The sequence below is a fragment of the Mizuhopecten yessoensis genome, unplaced genomic scaffold, assembly GCF_002113885.1.
Source record: "Mizuhopecten yessoensis strain PY_sf001 unplaced genomic scaffold, ASM211388v2 scaffold2795, whole genome shotgun sequence".
Classification (NCBI taxonomy): Eukaryota; Metazoa; Mollusca; class Bivalvia; order Pectinida; family Pectinidae; genus Mizuhopecten; species Mizuhopecten yessoensis.
The window spans coordinates 1-27,956 of NW_018404723.1; the positions used below are offsets into that span (position 1 = coordinate 1).

At 38.9% G+C, this 27,956-nt stretch overlaps 1 protein-coding gene across 1 annotated transcript; it reads right to left on the reverse strand.

Moving 5' to 3' along the window:
* Nucleotides 1-567: 567 nt before the first annotated feature.
* Nucleotides 568-27,956, reverse strand: LOC110446558 (vacuolar protein sorting-associated protein 33B-like). Its single transcript, XM_021491761.1, has 15 exons — nt 27,864-27,956; nt 26,957-27,037; nt 23,095-23,159; nt 22,466-22,583; nt 21,522-21,662; nt 15,714-15,818; nt 14,549-14,645; nt 12,399-12,476; nt 11,417-11,490; nt 9,476-9,562; nt 6,084-6,177; nt 5,731-5,805; nt 4,930-4,994; nt 3,495-3,596; nt 568-798 (listed from the first exon to the last, which is right to left on the reverse strand). Exons 1-15 carry the CDS (start codon nt 27,945-27,947, stop codon nt 568-570), a joined length of 1,497 nt encoding a protein of 498 aa, XP_021347436.1. The 5' UTR covers nt 27,948-27,956.

Sequence of the window (27,956 nt, forward strand, 5' to 3'; positions counted from 1 at the left end):
GGATCTACGTTTGTCACAGACCATGGATCTACGTTTGGCACAGACGATGGATCTACGTTTGGCACAGACCATAGATCTACGTTTGTCATAGACCATGGATCTACGTTTGGCACAGACTATGGATCTATGTTTGTNATGGCACAGACCATGGATCTACGTTTGTCACAGACCATGGATCGATCACTGAACCTATATAGCTAGAAGTCATTTGAAAAATACAGTGTTAGTTGACTTTTTATGAATGGAGAAATAAAAAAGGTAGTAATATAAAGATGATAAACAGTTTATCATGTAGGCCACTTCATTCATTTCATGTGATAGGAAAATTGTTCTCAAAACAAACACTGAAAACACAATGTGATAATCTATATACAATGTATACTGATGTTGTATGTGAAATGGCCAGCATGTCAGATAACATCATGTAGACGTAACATATGATTACAGTGAGCATGTATTCAAGATCTTCCATTATATAATATGTAAATTATGCCAGTACAATAATATTTTTCGGGCCCTTTGAATTTGTTGTAATCATAACAAACCATATTTAAAAGCCTCTCTTATTTAAATTCCCTTTTCAATATTGCATATACCTATGGTATATTTATTTGTTGCCTCATGTGTATTTACCAATGCCAGTCGTTTACAGAGACTTTTGTAGGAACCCCTCTTGCCGATAGCTGCCTGTACTCCGGCCGTGACTTTGTTGAGAGGCAGGGCCTGAGGCTCTTGATCCGTCAGTATCCCCAGACGCTTCAGGTTATAGCAGGTTAACATATGCTCATACCCATAACTCTGTAATAAAACACCATTGTGTGTTCATACCAGTACAGGAAGTAAAACACAACAGGAAGTGTACAATTAACACCTAAACAGAGTAGTATTGAAACAAGAAGTAAGAATAGGAAGGAAAACTTATTAAATGATGTTATAGTTAAACTTCAATGTTTCGAATTTTGCGGGACTATCAGGAAACATCGAAACTTTGACTCACGAATGTTGAACATCAAGCATGTTTGGGATTGTGTTAATACTGCATAAGACCAAATGTAACTGTTAAAACTAGAAATATGTCAGAATGACAGTCACCCCATCATTCTGTATGATCATTTTCCGATAAATCATTGACCAAGCTACAACAGATATATTTCCACCTGTCAATCAAAATGGTAAACAATGACCAGATGTAAATACATACATGCTGTTCAGGTAGTCATGCCAACACATGGAATTAATAAGAAAGCATGTTGCAAATATAACGTAAGCGTTGACCGACACCTCGAATATGGGGAGATCTGCGCGCTGACACGGTCACCTGGCATTGGCAGAACAGGTAATTGGAATATAACAATGTTGTTTTCACAACAATAACTTTAAGAAAAGATTCAATCTTATATACGGATAAATCTTCTACTATTTTTTGTTATGAAATAAACTTTTCCAAGTAGTTTTCTGATCGTCTGCAAATCCGACTGAATCGATCATCAATATCGGCAGAGTGTAATACGCTAAAAGGCAGTCACTCAAACAGGTCAGACGAGGACCGCCAACAGCCGAATTCGCGAGGCATGAAGAACACCAAACAATTGTGATTTCAGCAATTCTCCTTTGAAAAGAAAAGATCGGAATGTATTTGGCTGTTTTGAACCTGTTAATATTTATTTTTCAAACTCAAACTTTTATCATTATCGTTTCAATTTGCATGGATGTCATCTTGTAAATTCCTGCTGGTTAATAGTATCTCGCGACCTTGACTCTTTGCGGTACACAAACTTGCTAACTTCGCCATTTTACCCACTTGCTAACTTCGCTACTTTACCAAAGTCGTTTTGACACATTCCTACTGTCAAGATTGAAGAGTTCAGCATGATTTTACCCAAGAACAACATTTTAACCCCAGAGTGACAAATTCACAACATAACGTCCCGAAAAGTTGGGCCTGCTTTACTCGAGTTTATCTATCTGATTCTATCGTATAATATGACTTCAACTTGCAACTTTTTGTAATTGTTAAATTGGCAATGCAATCAGCGATTATTCAACGAAATTTAGCAGTTTATTGCTGCGAGCATATTTCAAAACATTTCCGAAAATCCTCGAAAAATTTACGATAAATGGTCGCGACCAAGAACTGGTTTTGGGCTGTTCTTGAGTATCGTGTACACCCCTTTCTTGACACTTCATTTTTCCTTAAAAAAGTATGCACTATATGCAAATATTAACGGTAGTGGTTGGTCAGACATTAAATATCTAAATCAATCAATAGCAATTTATAATACGACAGTTTACCCCTTCAGGAACCTCAAAGGTGCCTCATTCATACTCGGAACATCTTTAGGTTATATGTAATTCCCTTGTGAAATTTGGAATGTCTTTAGGTTTTATGCTATTCCTGTTTAAAAAGGAAATTGATATCTGAGTTATCCAAGAGCTTGTAATTAGCACCTGGTATATTCCGACAGAAGCACACACTTAACAGCCCATGCNACTTCATTTTTCCTTAAAAAAGTATGCACTATATGCAAATATTAACGGTAGTGGTTGGTCAGACATTAAATATCTAAATCAATCAATAGCAATTTATAATACGACAGTTTACCCCTTCAGGAACCTCAAAGGTGCCTCATTCATACTCGGAACATCTTTAGGTTATATGTAATTCCCTTGTGAAATTTGGAATGTCTTTAGGTTTTATGCTATTCCTGTTTAAAAAGGAAATTGATATCTGAGTTATCCAAGAGCTTGTAATTAGCACCTGGTATATTCCGACAGAAGCACACACTTAACAGCCCATGCCCAACAGAGGTCAAAATCTGGGACTGAAACCAAAATTAATAGTCCCCACTGGGGTTCCTCCAGAGAGGAGTAAAAATAATTTGAAATCTATGAAAATTTATTTAATACAATTAGAAAATATGTTTCATGTATTCATACACTGCATGTTTTAGAGTTAAAATGACCCTGGGATATTGTAATGTTCTTATACAGGTTATTGTTTTACTTCAATTTATTAGCTGTAATAATTTACAACCTATCAAACCTTAATTGTAGTTCGAAACAGAGCGAAATTTGACTCATTAACATTTTAATCATAAAAAATTTCAGGAGAGTTATATAAGGAAAACCTTTCCAGACTTTGCTATAAGTTTAACATATCCAGAAATTCAAATCTTCCAAGTTCGATTTATAGAAGTTGGACTGTTTATTAATTTAGATACGAAAAACAATAGCTGCTATAAATTCCATTAACTTAATTAAATTACTCAAACATTTTACCAATTAATGAAGGATTTTTTTTCCATTAGAAATATGTCTGAAATATATAATCTCACGTATAGATTTAAACACTTGTTGGTGATCGAGTATATATATGATAATATATGGCCCAGACAATTTTATGGATTGACAGAACGAGTGAAAACCTGTAGTCCCCTCTGGTAGTACTTGTAGGTAACAAATAAGGCAGTGGGTTAAACTTAACTAATACTTACATGTAAAAACTGTGTCTTGAGTGACTTAAACTCCTTACTGGGGATTCCGTCTTGTGTCATTGACAACAGACACAGAAGTCTCAAGGTCTGAGTAATGTTATGCTGTAAAACAAAGTAAACCCTGACATCTCTGTTTAATTCAGAGGCTCAATACACAGACTTAATTCAGTGGCTCAATACACAGACTTAATTCAGTGGCTCAATCCCCAGACTTAATTCAGTGGCTCAATACCCAGACTTAATTCAGTGGCTCAATACCCAGACTTAATTCAGTGGCTCAATACCCAGACTTAATTCAGTGGCTCAATGCACAGACTTAATTCAGTGGCTCAATCCCCAGACTTAATTCAGTGGCTCAATCCACAGACTTAATTCAGTGGCTCAATACGCAGACTTAATTTAGAGGCTCAATACGCAGACTTAATTCAGTGGCTCAATACACAGACTTAATTCAGTGGCTCAATACACAGACTTAATTCAGTGGCTCAATTAACAGACTTAATTCAGTGGCTCAGTTAATACATAGACTTAATTCAGTGGCTCAATACACAGACTTAATTTAGAGGCTCAATACACAGACTTAATTCAGTGGCTCAAGACACAGACTTAATTCAGTGGCTCAATACACAGACTTGATTCAGTGGCTCAATTAACAGACTTAATTCAGTGGATCAGTTAATACATAGACTTAATTCAGTGGCTCAATACACAGACTTAAGTTAGAGGCTCAATACACAGACTTAATTCAGTGGCTCAATTAATACACAGACTTAATTCAGTGGCTCAATACACAGCCTTAATTCAGTGGCTCAATACACAGACTTAATTTAGAGGCTCAATACACAGACTATCAGTTATAAATTGGTGCAGTGTTTTGGGAGAAGTAGTGTGAACAATGTTTTAATCTAAGGAGAATAACTCCATTAAGTGGGGAAAATATACTTTATTCATATCCCCTAAATGTAACTTTTATGCGTACCATGTAAAATTGAAATCCGTGCAGCACCTTGGGATGAACTCTAAGTGATTAAGTCATTAAGCAAAGTGACAATTTTTGTGATTTTCTTTAGTAATTTATATGAATTAACCACATTTTAAGGACAAATGTGATTAAATGTTTTTAAAACCTGATTTTGATATGTAATGCTTTTGTGGTGTTGACCTTTTTGTCTTTAGCATCTAAAGTTTGCTGGGTACTTAGTTTGTTGGTCTTTTCATTCAAAACTGTGACAGAAATTACTGTTAATCCAAAGATATAAAGACGGACAGTAAAGACAAAAGAATAGTTTATATCCAGCTGTGCTGAACATCATTTCCCAAATGTCTACATATCACTCCACTGTCTCTGCCACTCAAATTTGTTTGTCACTCAGATATCACCCTCCACCCAAAGCAATACCAGCAGGTTGTCAGAACCCTTCCGTATGAGACTTACCTGTTTGTTAATGAGTTCCTCTATGTAATTGATGTTGTCCTTCAACCCAGAACCCTCCAGCATGGCTGTAAAAAGAGTGTACGAAGGTAACATCAAAATACATCCATTTATCAATACCAGGGAGTTTTTGTTGCTTTTTAATTTTCACCTTTTTCGCCCTCTGAAATCAGGGTGAATTTATCATTGGAGCAAATGTTTTTGTAATATAAACAGCTTAATACACATGGTAAGTAAATGTGTGTGGGGAGTTTGATATTGGGAGAAACGGATTTTACCGTCGAAAGGCGAAAAATTTGATTTGACAAAAATTTCCCGGAATACAGTAGTACACAATACACATATTATTATTATAGTAAGTGACACTAAATGTGTTTTGAACCATATAATGTTTCTTTATCATTCTCCCAAATTCTGCTACCATATAATAAAAGTATTGAGTCACATGACTTTTTATAAATAATATAGCTGTTTTATTATCAAATAATTTCACTATCTATCCTACTATAGATTACTTGTGATTAATAACACCAAGTAGATGTGCATGTTTATCAATAAATGTTATATTAAGAGCATTTAGTTATTCTTCAAACCCTAAAAGTTTTGGCCATATGATTATCTCCCTTCCTCTACTTTTTACTGTGACTTACCTCCCAGCTGCAGTCATCACAGTGACTACATTTACCACTCTGATATCTAAAAGTGTTATTTTGGTTCTACCAACTGACAGAGAATAAGATGAGATAAAAGAGTAACAAACAACATGTGGGTGAAACAGATCACTACAGACAAGTTGTCTCTTACAGTGTTCTGCTTGTAGAATCTCCTGGAAGTCTCCTTTTGTCTTCTTACCAAGTATCACTTCACATGCCCCAATATCTGTAACCCAAATAACAATGTACAGGAAAAGGAATGAAATTGATTACATTTATGTTTCCCACATTTTAAATTCATTTTCATATTTTCTTTTTTGTTGTCAAATGTTCAGGGCAATCAAGGCTCATTTTTTCTTCTCAGTTGATGTTTTGAGAACATGTTTGTCACACATGAATGCTATTGATCCTCATGTGTTTCAGAGTACAATTTAACAACATTAAATGGAGCAACAGCTTTGTAGTCATACAAAGTAAAATTCTCTCAGTCCTCCTTTAACTTACGATGTGCTAAAACTGCCTTCTGATTTTTCAGATTTTTTAACTCGTTAGCCACATAATTCTTCATGTCACCGACAGATTTCAGTGTGTGTCGTTTCTGAAACAGATAACAGATCACATGGTTTAAATTGAATGATTAATTTAATGGGTAAAAGGCTACTTAATGAGGGTTTCAGCTACATTGTGGAATAGCTTATCATCTAAAATTAGAAAGTCAAATACCCTGGCCAAGTTCAAGAGGGACATCAAAACTCACCTCTTCACATCTGCATTTTAGAATCTTTGCAAAGACGTTATGTAAATACCACTCTTTTATTTGTTCAATTATGTGCACATTGCTTGCTTAAATGTATAAGTGATTGTAAGCCTTTGTTTTTTGTTTTCACAATTATAACCATTACTATTATCCATATGTTGTAAAGCGCTTTAGAGTAATTTTACAAATTATATAAGGCGCTATAAAAATGTTGTATATTATCTATTATTTATTATTATTATTAATGTTAAGTGAAGAATTAAGCAATTTGTTTCAAATTACATACAAAATATCATTCAGTGCTTGTAGGAAGTTCATGTTTTCCTGTTCTTTGTTGTTGTTTTGATATATAATATTTAATTGTCTACAGTATGTGCAATATTCTCTTGATAATGATTTGATGACAAGAAAATCCCAATAAAATATGATAACCAACATTTTTTGTTTCAGACTGCTTTTTCACTCATTGTTATTTGTGTGCATGATAGAACTGTCAAGCTAGAAATAGGGATAGGAAATTCACTACAATATTACACCTGTGGGTAACGTCACATGATAGAGCTGTCAAGCTAGAAATAGGGATAGGAAATTCACTACAATATTACACCTGTGGGTAACGTCACAACGGAGGAACATTGGTGGGAAAATTCTACTGGAAGAAGGCTGAAATTGCCAATGTGCTGAAATTGAAAACTAAAACATTTTATTAACTGGTTAATTCCATCGGATTGACTTTTGCTCATAAATTAAACTAGAATTTGGCATCAGCAAATTAGGATAATAATATGCTTAATATCACTACCCACATATTATTTGTCCAAACACTCAAGGAAGAAGTTGACAATTTCCTAATGGTAGCTAATCAAAACGATTTTCATAGTTTCTGAGATCTGAGTTAGTTCTGGCAAATGAGATAAGACAAAATACTTTACCATGCCCTGGGATGTAGAATAGGAAAATTCCATGCCAAGGAGTTCATGGTCAAAATCCTCCATAAAAGCCTTGTATTTACCCCATCTAAAACCCCTTAAATGGAATTCTCCTGTATTACCCATTGACATCTTGAAAAGATCTCATATTATTTCAGGACACATTGTTATGCGCTAGGTTAGTTTCTGTCAACATCAGTTCAAGCTTGGTCTGTTTTCTGGTTAGCATCACCCTTCATATGTTCAATAGTCAAATTAATATTTATACATGTAAGTGCAGTTTAACTAAATATCTGTCAATAGTCAAATTAATATTTCTACATGTAAGTGCAGTTTAACTAAATATCTGTTAATAGTCAAATTAATATTTATACATGTAAGTCCAGTTTAACTAAATATCTGTCAATAGTCAAATTAATATTTATACATGTAAGTGCAGTTTAACTAAATATCTGTTAATAGTCAAATTAATATTTATACATGTAAGTCCAGTTTAACTAAATATCTGTCAATAGTCAAATTAATATTAATACATATAAGTGCAGTTTAACTAAATATCTGTCAATAGTCAAATTAATATTTCTACATGTAAGTGCAGTTTAACTAAATATCTGTCAATAGTCAAATTAATATTTCTACATGTAAGTGCAGTTTAACTAAATATCTGTTAATAGTCAAATTAATATTTATACATGTAAGTGCAGTTTAACTAAATATCCGTCAATAGTCAAATTAATATTAATACATGTAATTGCAGTTTAACTAAATATCTGTCAATAGTCAAATTAATATTTATACATGTAAGTGCAGTTTAACTAAATATCTGTTAATAGTCAAATTAATATTTATACATGTAAGTCCAGTTTAACTAAATATCTGTCAATAGTCAAATTAATATTAATACATATAAGTGCAGTTTAACTAAATATCTGTCAATAGTCACATTAATAGTTATACATGTAAGTGCAGTTTAACTAAATATCTGTTAATAGTCAAATTAATATTTATACATGTAAGTCCAGTTTAACTAAATATCTGTCAATAGTCAAATTAATATTAATACATGCAATTGCAGTTTAACTAAATATCTGTCAATAGTCAAATTAATATTAATACATATAAGTGCAGTTTAACTAAATATCTGTCAATAGTCAAATTAATATTAATACATGTAATTGCAGTTTAACTAAATATCTGTCAATAGTCAAATTAATATTTCTACATGTAAGTGCAGTTTAACTAAATATCTGTCAATAGTCAAATTAATATTAATACATGTAATTGCAGTTTAACTAAATATCTGTCAATAGTCAAATTAATATTTCTACATGTAAGTGCAGTTTAACTAAATATCTGTTAATAGTCAAATTAATATTTATACATGTAAGTCCAGTTTAACTAAATATCTGTCAATAGTCAAATTAATATTAATACATATAAGTGCAGTTTAACTAAATATCTGTCAATAGTCAAATTAATAGTTATACATGTAAGTGCAGTTTAACTAAATATCTGTCTTCTTCAACTTCGCCTTAAAAACATTTTGCATTTCCCTTTAATATGCGAAATTTGAAATATGCAGAAATGGGGCTTTAAATAAGGTTTTAACAAATGAACTTGTTTTCAATTACAGTGGGAAAGGACTATGTATGGTTTTTGGCCTTTTTTGGCCCCCAAATCCATCAAAATAAAAAATCTGCAATAGAACTTTCAAACGAATGTTTCTTAAATTTTGAATACTTCCCCACTACTATTATGTAAATATTTTGGCTGCCATGGTAACCAGGTCATATTTGCATGAATTATTGAAATTTGATTATTCAGTCAATTTTGACAGGTTTTAACCTAGTTTTTCTCTTAGCTACCATATATAGAGCGCACTCTTGAACAAACTTTATATTTCTCCTAAAGATGTATTACAGGTGCCTACACATTATCCTTTGATATTAAATTTGTTCAAGCATGCGCTCTATAGTTTCTAGGAGAAAAACTATGCAATCATTTTTTTCTAATTTATGCAAATCTAAACTTGTTACCATGGCAACAATAATTAGAAATATAAATAAATATTTTCATAATAGTATTTAGGAAGTATTCGAAATTAAAGAAACCGTAATTTCAAAGTTCATTTAAAGGTTTTGAATTTTGATGCATTTGTGGGCCAAAACAGGCCCAAACCATGCATAGTCCTTTCTTTAAGAAGTACTCACATCAAAATCAGACTGCAGCGATTTTGCCTTGTTGCTCAGGTAGGAAAAAACATGGGAAAAATGGCGGTTTCTTACTTCTTCAAATATCTGGAAATCAAAACAGAACATGAAAGAGCAAATTAAAGCACACATAAGTATGAAATGTTCCAGTCAGTAATCTGTCTTTTTTAGCAATTTTATTAACTATTGCAAGATCTTAATCAACTTGATGTGAGATCAATAACTTGTAAATGAACAATTTAAGTTTGAAAACTGAGTATTGTAAATGACATGCATAACTGTTTGAAGTATACATGTGAAACAGTAGACACATGTACATGTATTCACAATAAGAGGCCCAATAGGCCTGCATCTCTCACCTGGTATTAATCTCACACTTGTAACCTTAAAAGCGATCTAAAATAAAGCTACAGGCAGAATATCAGTATTTACAACTATAAGTCATTCAAAAGAATCTGTTAAAAGTTTTAAAACATTTGACCTCTGTGACCTTGAAAGATGAACAAGGTCATTAGGTTGAACAAACTTTATAGCCCTTTATCTCAGCATGTAACTAACAAAATATCACCACCCTAGACCTTTTGTTTATTGAGATTAGGTAATCTAATTGTTTAAACATATTTGACTTAATGTCACTTTGAAAGTGGGTCAAGGTCATTTAAATGGAAAAAGCTTGATAGTCCTTTATTCAAGCACGCTACTTACCAAATATCAACANGCATACACATGTTTAAAATACCTTCTTATGAAATATACCGATTCAAATTTTGCTGAAATTCACTCCCTAAGAGTAAAAATTATAATTATATTAAAGAAATCCTAAATCGTCACCTGACAGTCTAAAACTCCCAACTGATCCAGATCAGTGATGTAATTTTACCGCACACGCGTCATCAACAAGGCCAAATGTAAACATCGCGGGGAAAGAAAAAGATGCATGCAAAAGTCATGAGAGGCATGAGGTATCAATACCGTTTTATATAACAACAACATATAGGTAGGAATACTATACAGGACCTTTGAAAACAATTATTTACGTATAGTATTGCTGTCTTGTCCGCTAGTTGAGTCCAACATGGCACATGACGGCGTGCTATTGTTGTTATCTTCACTGCCTCACTTTCGAAACAACCACGTGACATATATAAATAGATTCCCCGAGAGTTCAGTGGTCAAAACTGGACATTGCAAGCAGAACTCGACCATCATATTGCCGTGGTATAACTTTTGGAAGACCAGAGAACGCATTTAGACCCATTTATTTTGACTTTTTTCCCCCCGACCAGCCCCTTTGAAGTTTTAAACATATTTGACCCCTGTGACCTTGAATATGAGTGAAGGTCAATCATTTAAATAAACTTGGTAGCCTTTTATCCTAGCATGCTACTGGCCAGATATCATCGTCCTGCACCTTTTGGTTATTCAGAAAAGGTTGCTTAAAGATTTTTATATAGTTTACTCCTGTGACCTTGAATATAAGTCAAGGTTATTCATTTTAGCAAACTTGGTAGCCCTTGATCTAAGCATGCTAATGGCCAAATATCAACATTCTGGGCCTCATGGTTATTCATCAGAAGAAGTTGTTTAAAAAGATTTTAAACATATTTGACCCCTGTGACCTTGAATATAATTCAAGGTCATTAATTTGAACAAACTTGGTAGCCCTTTATCCTAGCATACAACTGGCCAAATATCAACATCCACAGCCTTTTAGTTATTAATAAGAAGTTGTTTAAAGTAAAATATTGACGCCGGACGATGGACGCCTGACGGACGCTGGATTGCCGCACCACGGTATCAGCACACTTGATCCTTCGGACCAGGTGAGCTAAAAATGATATGATTAACAACAACAAACATCACATCACAGCCGGGTACATGATATAATTGATATTACTCTAAATATCACACAATGTTTGTGGTACTGTTGGGATGGTTTACCTCATCCTCACTGCTCAGCATTAGTTTGACCGACTGTTCTTTACCGGTCACGTCCAAGCCAAACTCGACATAACCTGTTATAACCATACAACTGAATTAAAACAAAACTTGCTAATGAAAAAGACTGAGTGTTAAATCTGATACAATCTGGTTACTTATTATCCCTTACCTGCTGACTTCCAATTTCTAGAGAGATTTATGAAAAAAGTCTGCAATAAAGTTTTCATTTGATGGAATCTTTGCTGAACTAATATGAAAATATTAGGACAAGTTACAACAGTCTCAAATGAAGCAGAAATAAATTCAGTAGCCTTCTCATGTTATCATTGAAAATTATCTTACACTAATAATATTTACCCAGACCAAATTGTTCATCGGAAGTCATGTCTATTGTTCCAATAGTGAAGTGATCATTTAAATACCATATATAAAAGTCTACCTGGTATATAAAAATGTGATATGGGCATATTAGTGTTCACTGCTAGCATGGAATATAAATATTTTACAATTATACATCATACATTGTAAATGGTAGCTGATTAAGAATAATTTCATCAGATGTTTCAAATTATTTTTTTGGGTTGAATTTGTTCAGGGTACCATCATCGATCTCAGAGATTGTATTCTATACAGTACTTATTAAACTAAGTCTTGTAATTTAAAGTTTATGTACACTGGGAAGCTCATACAAATACTCATGTCATAAAAAACCAAGTTTAACCAAATTTAGAAGGTATCGGAACAACTCAGAGGGAATGGGAACAATTTTGAGATTCTATTTATCATACGATTTACTTCGTTTTGTAAAATATTGAATTTTGAAGAAAAAAACAAAGGAAAGCATCACAATGAATTAAGTGCTTTCATTTTCTGATATCAAAATAGGTCTCATATATAATATCATTAAATTATGTGTTGTTGTAACATTCTTAAAAATAACCAGGTCTAATAATTAATGGATCTATATGAAAGACATTCTTACCACTGTTGATACCAAACGCTTCATCCAGTAAGCCCTCATAGGTCAGCTGTGAGCAGAGGGGGGTCACATAATCCACATCTATAAATAGAACATGATCAACATTCTGTGATATACCTATAGGCCATATATACTTAGAAACATGGCTTGTTAGACCTGCTTTATCTCAATATTATAGGGTAAGTATACGTAAGAGGCACGGTAGTCTAGTGGTAGGACGCCAGGCTCATGACTGATGGGAGGCACGGTAGTCTAGTGGTAGGACGCCGGGCTCATGACTGATGGGAGGCACGGTAGTCTAGTGGTAGGACGCCAGGCTCATGACTGATGGGAGGCACGGTAGTCTAGTGGTAGGAAGCCAGGCTCATGACTGATGGGAGGCACGGTAGTCTGTGGTAGGAAGCCAGGCTCATGACTGAAGGGAGGCACGGAAGTCTAGTGGTAGGACGCCAGGCTCATGACTGAAGGGAGGCACGGTAGTCTAGTGGTAGGACGCCAGGATCATTACTGAATGGAGGCACGGTAGTCTAGTAGTAGGACGCCGGGCTCATGACCGAAGGGAGGCACGGAAGTCTAGTGGTAGGACGCCAGGCTCATGACTGAAGGGAGGCACGGTAGTCTAGTAGTAGGACGCCGGGCGCATGACCGAAGGGAGGCACGGAAGTCTAGTGGGAGGAGCCAAGGCTCATGACTGATGGGAGGCACAGTAGTCTAGTAGTAGGAAGCCAGGCTCATTACTGAACGGAGGCACGGTAGTCTAGTGGTAGGACGCCGGGGTCATGACTGATGGGAGGCACAGAAGTCTAATGGTAGGACGCCGGGGCTGTGACTGAAGGGAGGCACGGTAGTCTATTGGTAGGACGCCGGGGTTGTGACTGAAGGGAGGCATGGTAGTCTAATTGTAGGACGCCGGGGTTGTGACTGAAGGGAGGCACGGAAGTCTATTGGTAGGACACCGGGGTTGTGACTGAAGAGAGGCACGGAAGTCTATTGGTAGGACGCTGGGGTTGTGACTAAAGGGAGGCACGGAAGTCTATTGGTAGGATGCCGGGGTTGTGACTGAAGGGAGGCACGGTAGTCTATTGGTAGGACGCGGGGGTCGTGACTGAAGGGAGGCATGGTAGTCTATTGGTAGGACGCCAGGGTTGTGACTGAAGGGAGGCACGGAAGTCTATTGGTAGGACGCCGGGGTCGTGACTGAAGGGAGGCACGGAAGTCTAGTGGTAGGACGCCGGGGTCGTGACTGAATGAGAGGCATGGAAGTTTATTGGTAGGACGCCGGGGTTGTGACTGAAGGGAGGCACGGAAGTCTAGTGGTAGGACGCCGGGGTCGTGACTGAAGGGAGGCACAGTAGTCCAGTGGTAGGACGCCGGTGTCATGACTGAAGGGAGGCATGGAAGTCTATTGGTAGGACGCCGGGATTGTGACTGAAGGGTTGCGGGTTTGAGTCACGGCACGACAATGTGCTGTATCTTTCAGCAAGATACTTTACTCCGCTTGTTCCAGTCTACTTTGATGTAAATGAGTACACGATTCAGTTCTCAGAATTGTTGAATGCTAACTGTGATCATCGAAATGGCAGCTCCGGCAGTATGCTCCCAAGTGAGTTTAGAATGATAATGGCTGGTTGCAAAGGCCCTATAACCACGGATAATAGTTTGTGAACAATTGAGACGACCTACGAACTAGGTTGTGAAAAAGCGGTATTTAAGAACTTCAAATTATTATTATTATTATTCAACAAATCACATGTCATGCCATGCAGGGATTTGTTTAACGTGATAAGTTTGCCAACTGACATGCAAAAATCATACAGCAATGTAATCTATAGGTAACAGGATTTGACAATAAAACATTTTAAACATGCATATTCTTAGAATTACCTCACTACACGTAATTAGAAAATCCCAAAATAATTTCTCTATTCTGTCGATCTTCACACTTTGTTCTGACTTAGTGTATATAATTCATTATTGAGGTAAATGTACATCCTTTACAGTAGTTAATGATAGAGACTGAGCTTTATTGTTATACAGCAACATTAATATAATCTCTCATCTTGTGAGTGAGACAGCAGAGTTTCAATCCTAGGGAGATGAATCTTAAACATGCATTACACCTGTACAAAAGTAAGAGAACTGTAGTTGCTTACCTCTGTCTATGAGAATCAGGTTGCCTATTTCATTCCGACTGTAATCTGTTCCGGCAAGTTTTTCTCCAAGGATGGAATTCATGAGATCATAAACCATCTATAAAAAACATTTGTTTTCATGACCAATTGTCTAATGTAAGTTTCTGTCCATATGTACAGTGTTAGAAAATGGAACATACTTTATCAAAGGTATGCACAATATGTCCATTTCCTATGTAAATTTCACTATTAAAATCAATTTCTATAAACATATATATTAATAATAATAATAATAATAATAGTCTTTATTTCCACTTGATGACATATTGAGTCAAAGGCTCGTCTAACATATGCATTGGGTCAAGGATGATAAAATGTACACTATTTACAACATGTTAATTACCTCACATAGGGTCAAGGATGATAAAATGTACACTATTTACAACATGTTAATTACCTCACATAGGGTCAAGGATGATAAAATGTACACTATTTACAACATGTTAATTACCTCACTATTTAAATAAAACGTCTGTTCTATACAAACTTGACAACATTTATCACAGACCTTGGCTATGTAGCCAATATCAATAAGCTATCAAGGATACCCTTTCATATCTTATACATTTTGAGTCTAATTTATAGTGACATCTGACCAATAATGTAACTCAAAAGGCTCTGAAGTAAGTGGCAGTTATAAGAACACTCTTTCTTGCAAAACAATACTGAATTTTTATCACGAGGCACAGGACATTAATGGTCATCTGTGCATTATAATAAAAGACAATAGAGAAAATTGAAGTACATAATTATGTAGTAACAGTGTATACGTAGTTCTCCATCCCAGCAAGCTTCAGATCATATATAATGAATACAGGCCGTATAGTTGTTCAGAAGATTCAACATATTTGACCCCTGTAGCTTTGAATAAAGGTAAAGATCATTTATAAGATAACATTTGATGGCTCTCAATCTCAGCTAAGTAAAGGCAAAAAATCATGTCTCACCTACACAGTACTTTTGACCTTGATTTTTGATAGTACACCAACCTTGACCCCCTTACTATGACCTACCAAGGTACCTACCAAGTACCTTTGGCCTTGAGATTTGATAGCACACCAACCTTTGACCCCGTAACTATGACCTACCAAGTACCTTTGGCCTTGAGATTTGATAGCACACCTACCTTTGACCCCCGACCTATGCAATAGATATTTGGTATCATCCCAATGAGAGCCTGAAGTCCTATCAAAGACTTGGATACAGTGTGAAGCCACACATGGTCATTCTCCTGGAAAAATTAAAGATATCGCAATCACCCAGACTGATTTCATTGAATCTTGTTATCTGAAATTAAATCAACTTGAATTAGCAATGATATTATTAAACCTACAGAGAAAATTCTCAGGCCAATTTACATTTCACATATTCAGAACAAAATGGTTGTTAGAAACATATATTGTAGAAGTTTGTACTAAAATTCAGTACATTCCTTTATCCCTTGTTTGATTTCCTCTATCAGTGCTGAAAGGAAGGGGAGGTGCCATAAGACATACAAGACTCCAGATTTGTCACCCTGTCACAGAACCAGGGAGACATAAGTGATTGCAATAACTACAGGAATGTATCCCTCCTCAGGATCAAGAGAAGCTCTTTGTGTGTGTCATATACTGTTCCTGCTCCATAGGCCTGCCGAACAGGAGGACCCCGAATCTCAGTGTGGCTTTCACCACGAAAAAGCCTACAGTTGACATTATCTCCACTCCCTCTCAGCTCCAGCAGAAGTGCAGCAGGAGCACAAGTCACACTATCAACCTCACCAAACATACATATAATGTCTCCTGGTTTCAAGCATCAAAACAACAATCTCCTGTTTTTCCCCTTTTAAACATGGAAATCTCACAATTGATTTGCATACATCCTGGAAGCTGTTGACTACTTAACGTACATGTGTATCTTGGTTCCTCCATCAGCAATGATCTCTCCCTTGATATAAGTGAAAGTTGACAAATGCATTGAAAATGCAGCATCCAACTTTGCTTGACTTATGACACATGTCTAGGAGACTTGTCTTATGACACATGTCTGGGAGACTTGACTTATGACACATGTCTGAGAGACTTGATTTATGACACATGTCTGGGAGACTTTACTTATGACACATGTCTGGGAGACTTGTCTTATGACACATGTCTGGGAGACTTGACTTATGACACATGTCTGAGAGACTTGACTTATGACACATGTCTGGGAGACTTGTTTTATGACACATGTCTGGGAGACTTGACTTATGACACATGTCTGGGAGACTTGACTTATGACACATGTCTGGGAGACTTGACTTATGACACATGTCTGGGAGACTTGACTTATGACACATGTCTGGGAGACTTGACTTATGACACATGTCTGGGAGACTTGACTTATGACACATGTCTGGGAGACTTGACTTATGACACATGTCTGGGAGACTTGACTTATGACACATGTCTGGGAGACTTGACTTATGACACATGTCTGGGAGACTTGACTTATGACACATGTCTGGGAGACTTGACTTATGACACATGTCTGGGAGACTTGACTTATGACACATGTCTGGGAGACTTGACTTATGACACATGTCTGGGAGACTTGACTTATGACACATGTCTGGGAGACTTGACTTATGACACATGTCTGGGAGACTTGACTTATGACACATGTCTGGGAGACTTGACTTATGACACATGTCTGGGAGACTTGTCTTATGACACATGTCTGGGAGACTTGACTTATGACACATGTCTGAGAGACTTGACTTATGACACATGTCTGGGAGACTTGACTTATGACACATGTCTGGGAGACTTGACTTATGACACATGTCTGGGAGACTTGACTTATGACACATGTCTGGGAGACTTGACTTATGACACATGTCTGGGAGACTTGACTTATGACACATGTCTGGGAGACTTGACTTATGACACATGTCTGGGAGACTTGACTTATGACACATGTCTGGGAGACTTGACTTATGACACATGTCTGGGAGACTTGACTTATGACACATGTCTGGGAGACTTGACTTATGACACATGTCTGGGAGACTTGACTTATGACACATGTCTGGGAGACTTGACTTATGACACATGTCTGGGAGACTTGACTTATGACACATGTCTGGGAGACTTGACTTATGACACATGTCTGGGAGACTTGACTTATGACACATGTCTGGGAGACTTGACTTATGACACATGTCTGGGAGACTTGACTTATGACACATGTCTGGGAGACTTGACTTATGACACATGTCTGGGAGACTTGTCTTATGACACATGTCTGGGAGACTTGACTTATGACACATGTCTGAGAGACTTGACTTATGACACATGTCTGGGAGACTTGACTTATGACACATGTCTGGGAGACTTGACTTATGACACATGTCTGGGAGACTTGACTTATGACACATGTCTGGGAGACTTGACTTATGACACATGTCTGGGAGACTTGACTTATGACACATGTCTGGGAGACTTGACTTATGACACATGTCTGGGAGACTTGACTTATGACACATGTCTGGGAGACTTGACTTATGACACATGTCTGGGAGACTTGACTTATGACACATGTCTGGGAGACTTGTCTTATGACACATGTCTGGGAGACTTGACTTATGACACATGTCTGAGAGACTTGACTTATGACACATGTCTGGGAGACTTGACTTATGACACATGTCTGGGAGACTTGACTTATGACACATGTCTGGGAGACTTGACTTATGACACATGTCTGGGAGACTTGACTTATGACACATGTCTGGGAGACTTGACTTATGACACATGTCTGGGAGACTTGACTTATGACACATGTCTGGGAGACTTGACTTATGACACATGTCTGGGAGACTTGACTTATGACACATGTCTGGGAGACTTGACTTATGACACATGTCTGGGAGACTTGACTTATGACACATGTCTGGGAGACTTGACTTATGACACATGTCTGGGAGACTTGACTTATGACACATGTCTGGGAGACTTGACTTATGACACATGTCTGGGAGACTTGACTTATGACACATGTCTGGGAGACTTGACTTATGACACATGTCTGGGAGACTTGACTTATGACACATGTCTGGGAGACTTGACTTATGACACATGTCTGGGAGACTTGACTTATGACACATGTCTGGGAGACTTGTCTTATGACACATGTCTGGGAGACTTGACTTATGACACATGTCTGAGAGACTTGACTTATGACACATGTCTGGGAGACTTGACTTATGACACATGTCTGGGAGACTTGACTTATGACACATGTCTGGGAGACTTGACTTATGACACATGTCTGGGAGACTTGACTTATGACACATGTCTGGGAGACTTGACTTATGACACATGTCTGGGAGACTTGACTTATGACACATGTCTGGGAGACTTGACTTATGACACATGTCTGGGAGACTTGACTTATGACACATGTCTGGGAGACTTGACTTATGACACATGTCTGGGAGACTTGACTTATGACACATGTCTGGGAGACTTGACTTATGACACATGTCTGGGAGACTTGACTTATGACACATGTCTGGGAGACTTGACTTATGACACATGTCTGGGAGACTTGACTTATGACACATGTCTGGGAGACTTGACTTATGACACATGTCTGGGAGACTTGACTTATGACACATGTCTGGGAGACTTGACTTATGACACATGTCTGGGAGACTTGACTTATGACACATGTCTGGGAGACTTGACTTATGACACATGTCTGGGAGACTTGACTTATGACACATGTCTGGGAGACTTGTCTTATGACACATGTCTGGGAGACTTGTCTTATGACACATGTCTGAGAGACTTGACTTATGACACATGTCTGAGAGACTTGACTTATGACACATGTCTGGGAGACTTGACTTATGACACATGTCTGGGAGACTTGACTTATGACACATGTCTGGGAGACTTGACTTATGACACATGTCTGGGAGACTTGACTTATGACACATGTCTGGGAGACTTGACTTATGACACATGTCTGGGAGACTTGACTTATGACACATGTCTGGGAGACTTGACTTATGACACATGTCTGGGAGACTTGACTTATGACACATGTCTGGGAGACTTGACTTATGACACATGTCTGGGAGACTTGACTTATGACACATGTCTGGGAGACTTGACTTATGACACATGTCTGGGAGACTTGACTTATGACACATGTCTGGGAGACTTGACTTATGACACATGTCTGGGAGACTTGACTTATGACACATGTCTGGGAGACTTGACTTATGACACATGTCTGGGAGACTTGTCTTATGACACATGTCTGGGAGACTTGACTTATGACACATGTCTGAGAGACTTGACTTATGACACATGTCTGGGAGACTTGTCTTATGACACATGTCTGGGAGACTTGACTTATGACACATGTCTGAGAGACTTGACTTATGACACATGTCTGGGAGACTTGACTTATGACACATGTCTGGGAGACTTGACTTATGACACATGTCTGGGAGGCTTGTCTTATGACACATGTCTGGGAGACTTGACTTATGACACATGTCTGAGAGACTTGACTTATGACACATGTCTGGGAGACTTGACTTATGACACATGTCTGGGAGACTTATCTTATGACACATGTCTGGGAGACTTATCTTAGGACACATGTATGGGAGACTTGACTTATGACGCATGTCTAGGAGACTTGACTTATGACACATGTCTGGGAGACTTGCCTTATGACACATGTCTGGCAGACTTGACTTATGACGTGTCTGGGAGACTTGACATATGACATATGTCTGGGAGACTTGATTTATGACATATGTCTTGCAGACTTGACTTATGACACATGTCTGGCAGACTTGACTTATGACACATGTCTTGGGAGAACACCAACCTTACTGTCAAAACCAAGATGGCAGTGTAGAGTGTTTGTGTCATTGGCACTCTGCTTTACAGCACTAAATCCTGGTCAACCTACCCCAAACTACAGTTAAAAAGGCTGCGCTTGCTTATATTATCAGAGGAGAGAAGAGATAAAGTGTCTAACACTGATGCGCTGACTCAGACTGTCCTCCCAACTTGCTGCTCAGAAAACACAGGATGTGCTGGCTTGGCCTCATCCATTGGATGGAGGAAGGACACAAACGCAAAGATATCCTCTACAGTGCACTTGCCTCCAGAAAGAGGATTGTTGGATGAAAGAGATGGTCAATGACACTGAATGCTGGGAGGATACAGCAAACATCTACTTAACACAGTGTGGTGTCGTCTGCTGCCAGCTCAGATTGGGAAAAGTAAAACTCCAGTGTTTGGCAGAGGAGACCTTGATGAAAGGTGTGCCCTACGACAAGCATCCCACCAACAGAACAACAGAGACTAACATTCCCAGAGAGGTCTCAACAGAACAAGTCGCTGCTGTATCGCCATCCCCAGCATCTAGGGCACACCTAGCTATGGTCAATGACTTACAAAAGGAAGCCCACTGCATAAATTATGTATGGAAGTTTTGTACACAAGATAAAACACAGCTAGGATGCAGACTTCAATGGTGCTTACAGAAAAAAATGTAAAAATAAACATTACAGTTGGCTTAAAAACCTTTTGGACATATGGAAGACATAAAGCAAACACAATTTCGGTTTTTCTTTTTGCCCACCGAGGAGTAATTTAAAAAAAAAAAACACACCATTATAGTATTTAAATCAATATAGCATTTAGATTGAAAATCGGTAAGAAAAATAACTTAGTTTCAAGCCAATTCTTTACACTGAAAATATGTGTGAAGAATAATTTCCTTTTAAGCCAATTTTTTTTTATGTATCTAATAATATTTTGTAAGACACATGGTAATGATATGGTAAGCTTACAATACTTCTCTAACACTTAAATGTTTTACCTGGTTTTTTTAGCATAAAACTTTTGTGAATAGCACTTCTACTATAATGATGTATTACCAAGTAGAACGTTTTGAAGAATTCTGAGAGCTCCAGCGACAGGATGTCACGGTCCAGAGGAATGAGGTCAAGTGGAAGTTCATCTAGGGTCACGTCTCCAAACACACCCTCATGTTCCAGAATCATCTCACACACATGTAGCTGTAGGAACAAACAGAATCATCTCACACAAATGTAGCTGTAAGAACAAACAGAATCATCTCACACACATGTAGCTGTAGGAACAAACAGAGTCATCTCACACACATGTAGCTGTAGGAACAAACAGAGTCAACTCACACACATGTCGCTGTAGGAACAAACAGAATCATCTCACACACATGTAGCTGTAGGAACAAACAGAAACATCTCACACAAATGTAGCTGTAAGAACATACAGAATCATCTCACACACATGTAGCTGTAGTAACAAACAGAATCATCTCACACACATGTAGCCGTAGGAACAAACAGAATCATCTCACACACGTGTAGCTGTAGGAACACACAGAATCATCTCACACACATGTAGCTGTAGTAACAAACAGAATCATCTCACACACATGTAGCCGTAGGAACAAACAGAATCATCTCACACACATGTAGCTGTAGGAAAAAACAGAATCATCTCACACACATGTAGCTGTAGTAACAAACAGAATCATCTCACACACATGTAGCCGTAGGAACAAACAGAATCATCTCACACAAATGTAGCTGTAAGAACAAACAGAAACATCTCACACACATGTTTCAGTAGGAACAAACAGAATCATCTCACACACATGTAGCTGTAGGAACACACAGAATCATCTCACACACATGTAGCTGTAGGGACAAACTTTTTTTTTTGTCACAAAAATTATTGGATGTGTGTGAGGGAGTCCTACATCATATGATCACTTCTACATTATGATATTGTATGATAACTTTAGTTGTCAGTGATTCCTCTGTATTACAGTTACCTTTCTGGGAACCATGATAATTTTGTACTTCCTCTCTGTCCCATGGTTTTTTTCTCCACTTATGTGATCTGCTATCAGCTTCATGGTCCGCATTCTTGGTCTCACCAGGTAAATACGTCTGGAAGTCAAAACATAGAGAGTATTGTACTGGATTAGATGTAATCAAGAAAAGGAGTTTACTTGAAAGCTTTAAACTATTCTCTCTTCTATATAGCAGATGAAGTAACAAAATGAGATTTCTGACTTAAGAGTTACTTCCCTTGTCGAGGTATCATCCCTAATTTTGATGCTGCTCATTATAACAACATATTTATAAATACTCAAACTTTGAGTAACTTAATTTCTGAAAAATACAGTGTTATGTATTGTATAGGATGCATCTGTTGAAAATGACCTGAACAAATAATTCTTTAATGTGATAATGGAAATAATATGTTTATAATATGATGGTACTTTTTCTTTTCATTTTGGGTTATGCAATTTTTGTTGTAAACATAAGATTCCAAAATGTTTTGATGTGCGATTTGTTCTTTTAATTCTCTGCGTTTTAATTTAATTGTTTTGAAATGTTGTCTTAGGAAATGTAAGAAGGGGGTTAATGAGGGTTAGAGACAGGAGACTATACTCACTGGTCACATCCCTGTATAGATTTCTGTGAGGGATCCAGTTTAAAAATCTTGTCAACTCCATGTTGCTTAAAGTAAAGAAATGATGAAAAAAATCATATAACGTGTAAGTTCTTTGTTTTAGAAAATGGGGAGTAGGGGTGGGTTAGAAAGGACTTGGGGTCTTACAATCAAGCTGGCACCTGATGGGGAAAAGGGGTGGGTTAGAAAAGACTTGTGGTCTTACAATCACACAGCTGGCACCTGAAGGGGAGGAGGGGTGGGTTAGAAAGGACTTGGGGTATTACAATCACGCTGGCACCTGAAGGGGAGTAGGGGTAGGTTAGACAGGACTTTTGGTCTAACAATCACGCTGGCACCTGATGGGGAGTAGGGGTGGGTTAGAAAGGACTTTGGGTATTACAATCAAGCTGGCACCTGATGGGGAGTAGGGGTGGGTTAAAAAGGACTTGGGGTCTTACAATCAATCTGGCACCTGATGGGGAGTAGGGGTGGGTTAGAAAGGACTTGGGGTCTTTCAATCACACAGCTGGCACCTGATGGGGAGGAGGGGTAGGTTAGACAGGACTTTTGGTCTAACAATCACGCTGGCACCTGATGGGGGGTAGGGGTAGGTTAGACAGGACTTTTGGTCTAACAATCACGCTGGCACCTGATGGGGAGTAGGGGTAGGTTAGACAGGACTTTTGGTCTAACAATCACGCTGGCACCTGATGGGGAGTAGGGGTGGGTAAGAAAGGACTTGGGGTCTTACAATCAAGCTGGCACCTGATGGGGAGTAGGGGTGGGTTAGAAAGGACTTGGGGTCTTACAATCAAGCTGGCACCTGAAGGGGAGTAGGGGTGGGTTAGAAAGGACTTGGGGTCTTACAATCACACAGCTGGCACCTGAAGGGGAGTAGGGGTGCGTTAGAAAGGACTTGGGGGTCTTACAATCACACAGCTGGCACCTGAAGGGGAGTAGGGGTGGGTTAGAAAGGACCTTGGGTATTACAATCACGCTGGCACCTGATGGGGAGTAGGGATAGGTTAGATAGGACTTGGGGGTCTTACAATCACACAGCTGGCACCTGAAGGGGAGTAGGGGTGGGTTAGAAAGGACCTTGGGTATTACAATCACGCTGGCACCTGATGGGGAGTAGGGGTAGGTTAGACAGGACTTTGGGTCTAACAATCACNTAGAAAGGACTCAGGGTATTACAATCACGCTGGCACCTGATGGGGAGTAGGGGTGGGTAAGAAAGGACTTGGGGTCTTACAATCAAGCTGGCACCTGATGGGGAAAAGGGGTGGGTTAGAAAAGACTTGTGGTCTTACAATCACACAGCTGGCACCTGATGGGGGAAAAGGGGTGGGTTAGAAAAGACTTGTGGTCTTACAATCACACAGCTGGCACCTGATGGGGAGTAGGGGTGGGTTAGAAAGGACTCAGGGTATTACAATCACGCTGGCACCTGATGGGGAGTAGGGGTGGGTAAGAAAGGACTTGGGGTCTTACAATCAAGCTGGCACCTGATGGGGAAAAGGGGTGGGTTAGAAAAGACTTGTGGTCTTACAATCACACAGCTGGCACCTGATGGGGGAAAAGGGGTGGGTTAGAAAAGACTTGTGGTCTTACAATCACACAGCTGGCACCTGATGGGGAGTAGGGGTGGGTTAGAAAGGACTCAGGGTATTACAATCACGCTGGCACCTGATGGGGAGTAGGGGTGGGTAAGAAAGGACTTGGGGTCTTACAATCAAGCTGGCACCTGATGGGGAAAAGGGGTGGGTTAGAAAAGACTTGTGGTCTTACAATCACACAGCTGGCACCTGATGGGGGAAAAGGGGTGGGTTAGAAAAGACTTGTGGTCTTACAATCACACAGCTGGCACCTGATGGGGAGTAGGGGTGGGTTAGAAAGGACTCAGGGTATTACAATCACGCTGGCACCTGATGGGGAGTAGGGGTGGGTAAGAAAGGACTTGGGGTCTTACAATCAAGCTGGCACCTGATGGGGAAAAGGGGTGGGTTAGAAAAGACTTGTGGTCTTACAATCACACAGCTGGCACCTGATGGGGGAAAAGGGGTGGGTTAGAAAAGACTTGTGGTCTTACAATCACACAGCTGGCACCTGATGGGGAGTAGGGGTGGGTTAGAAAGGACTCAGGGTATTACAATCACGCTGGCACCTGATGGGGAGTAGGGGTGGGTAAGAAAGGACTTGGGGTCTTACAATCAAGCTGGCACCTGATGGGGAAAAGGGGTGGGTTAGAAAAGACTTGTGGTCTTACAATCACACAGCTGGCACCTGATGGGGGAAAAGGGGTGGGTTAGAAAAGACTTGTGGTCTTACAATCACACAGCTGGCACCTGATGGGGAGTAGGGGTGGGTTAGAAAGGACTCAGGGTATTACAATCACGCTGGCACCTGATGGGGAGTAGGGGTGGGTAAGAAAGGACTTGGGGTCTTACAATCAAGCTGGCACCTGATGGGGAAAAGGGGTGGGTTAGAAAAGACTTGTGGTCTTACAATCACACAGCTGGCACCTGATGGGGGAAAAGGGGTGGGTTAGAAAAGACTTGTGGTCTTACAATCACACAGCTGGCACCTGATGGGGAGTAGGGGTGGGTTAGAAAGGACTCAGGGTATTACAATCACGCTGGCACCTGATGGGGAGTAGGGGTGGGTAAGAAAGGACTTGGGGTCTTACAATCAAGCTGGCACCTGATGGGGAAAAGGGGTGGGTTAGAAAAGACTTGTGGTCTTACAATCACACAGCTGGCACCTGATGGGGGAAAAGGGGTGGGTTAGAAAAGACTTGTGGTCTTACAATCACACAGCTGGCACCTGATGGGGAGTAGGGGTGGGTTAGAAAGGACTCAGGGTATTACAATCACGCTGGCACCTGATGGGGAGTAGGGGTGGGTAAGAAAGGACTTGGGGTCTTACAATCAAGCTGGCACCTGATGGGGAAAAGGGGTGGGTTAGAAAAGACTTGTGGTCTTACAATCACACAGCTGGCACCTGATGGGGGAAAAGGGGTGGGTTAGAAAAGACTTGTGGTCTTACAATCACACAGCTGGCACCTGATGGGGAGTAGGGGTGGGTTAGAAAGGACTCAGGGTATTACAATCACGCTGGCACCTGATGGGGAGTAGGGGTGGGTAAGAAAGGACTTGGGGTCTTACAATCAAGCTGGCACCTGATGGGGAAAAGGGGTGGGTTAGAAAAGACTTGTGGTCTTACAATCACACAGCTGGCACCTGATGGGGGAAAAGGGGTGGGTTAGAAAAGACTTGTGGTCTTACAATCACACAGCTGGCACCTGATGGGGAGTAGGGGTGGGTTAGAAAGGACTCAGGGTATTACAATCACGCTGGCACCTGATGGGGAGTAGGGGTGGGTAAGAAAGGACTTGGGGTCTTACAATCAAGCTGGCACCTGATGGGGAAAAGGGGTGGGTTAGAAAAGACTTGTGGTCTTACAATCACACAGCTGGCACCTGATGGGGAGTAGGGGTTGGTTAGAAAGGACTTGTGGTCTTATAATCACACTGGCACCTGATGGTAGAGCTGGGTTAGACAGGACTTAGGGTCTTACAATCACGCTGGCACCTGATAGGGAGAAGGGGTGGGTTAGAAAGGACTTAGGATCTTACAATCACGCTGGCACCTGATGGGGAATAGGGGTGGGTTAGAAAGGACTTGGGGTCTTACAAACAGATGTAAGACAGAAAAGGAAGGATGATAATTATAAGACACTTGATAAGACAAATTATTTTTTCTACATTTATGTTTAATCATCTATTCTTCGAAATTGTTTTAATTGCATTAGATCACTAAAACACTTTATGACATCAAATTATTTATATTGCATAATATACCTTTAAAAGAGAAGCTCCTGCTATGCGATCCAGTGGTTTCATTAGGTCAGATTCCAGCACCAAATCCTTCTTTCCTTTAAACTGGAAAACATGTTAATCAGAATATTCATATGAACAGGTAAGCAGTTAATCATGATGTCATTTTTTAATCACCCAATTACTTGCCCAGTATGTGTCCCTTTACATGAAGTTATATAGTACACGCTTATATACAATGTATAATTGATACCATTACGCCATTAGCTAAATAATTGCAGATTGGTTTTAATGTATACATGTCCTAGGCTATCAACAGCTAATGTCATTAAAGGACATGTAATGTATGTGTGCTTGTGTTTGCTAGAGCAGGGTATGTTGATATATTTGCCTCCTTGCAATAGTGCAGATCAGTATACTGATAGTGCTCAGTATTTCACCAAGTCACATTATACTGACAAAGGGTAAGCCAGTTGTTGTGATAACCCCAAATGCAGGGAATAATTACTACCATTTTTAGGACTTCAGTATGTCCAACAATGGGGACAGAACCCATTGCTTACTCAAAAATTACAGAAGTTCATCTGGGAAAAAAATTGACTCTTATATTTGCTATATCTTTGAATGACAACATAATGTTTTGGAAAGGATGTTCATACATTTACTAGGAATTAAGGAAGAAATCAACAGGAACACTGCCTGTAGATTAGCCAGATAAACCAGACCACATGACAGTCACAAGATTTCGTGGATCAGACTATGATGAGTTTGGGCATATATATGTACACACATATATATATATATATATATAATTCCCACTCAGCCACTTGTCCACCCTGGAGCAGAATATAAATATCATGGAAACAACTGAGTATACGTATGTGATTTGAGTATAATGATGTCAAAACTATAATTAAAATACTTTACTTACCGACAACAAAAGCGTGGCGAGTTCATTTCGAACAACATCACGAATTTTCTGTACATTTGGGAAGTGTGTTGAGGGGGCTGACATTTCCGGAAG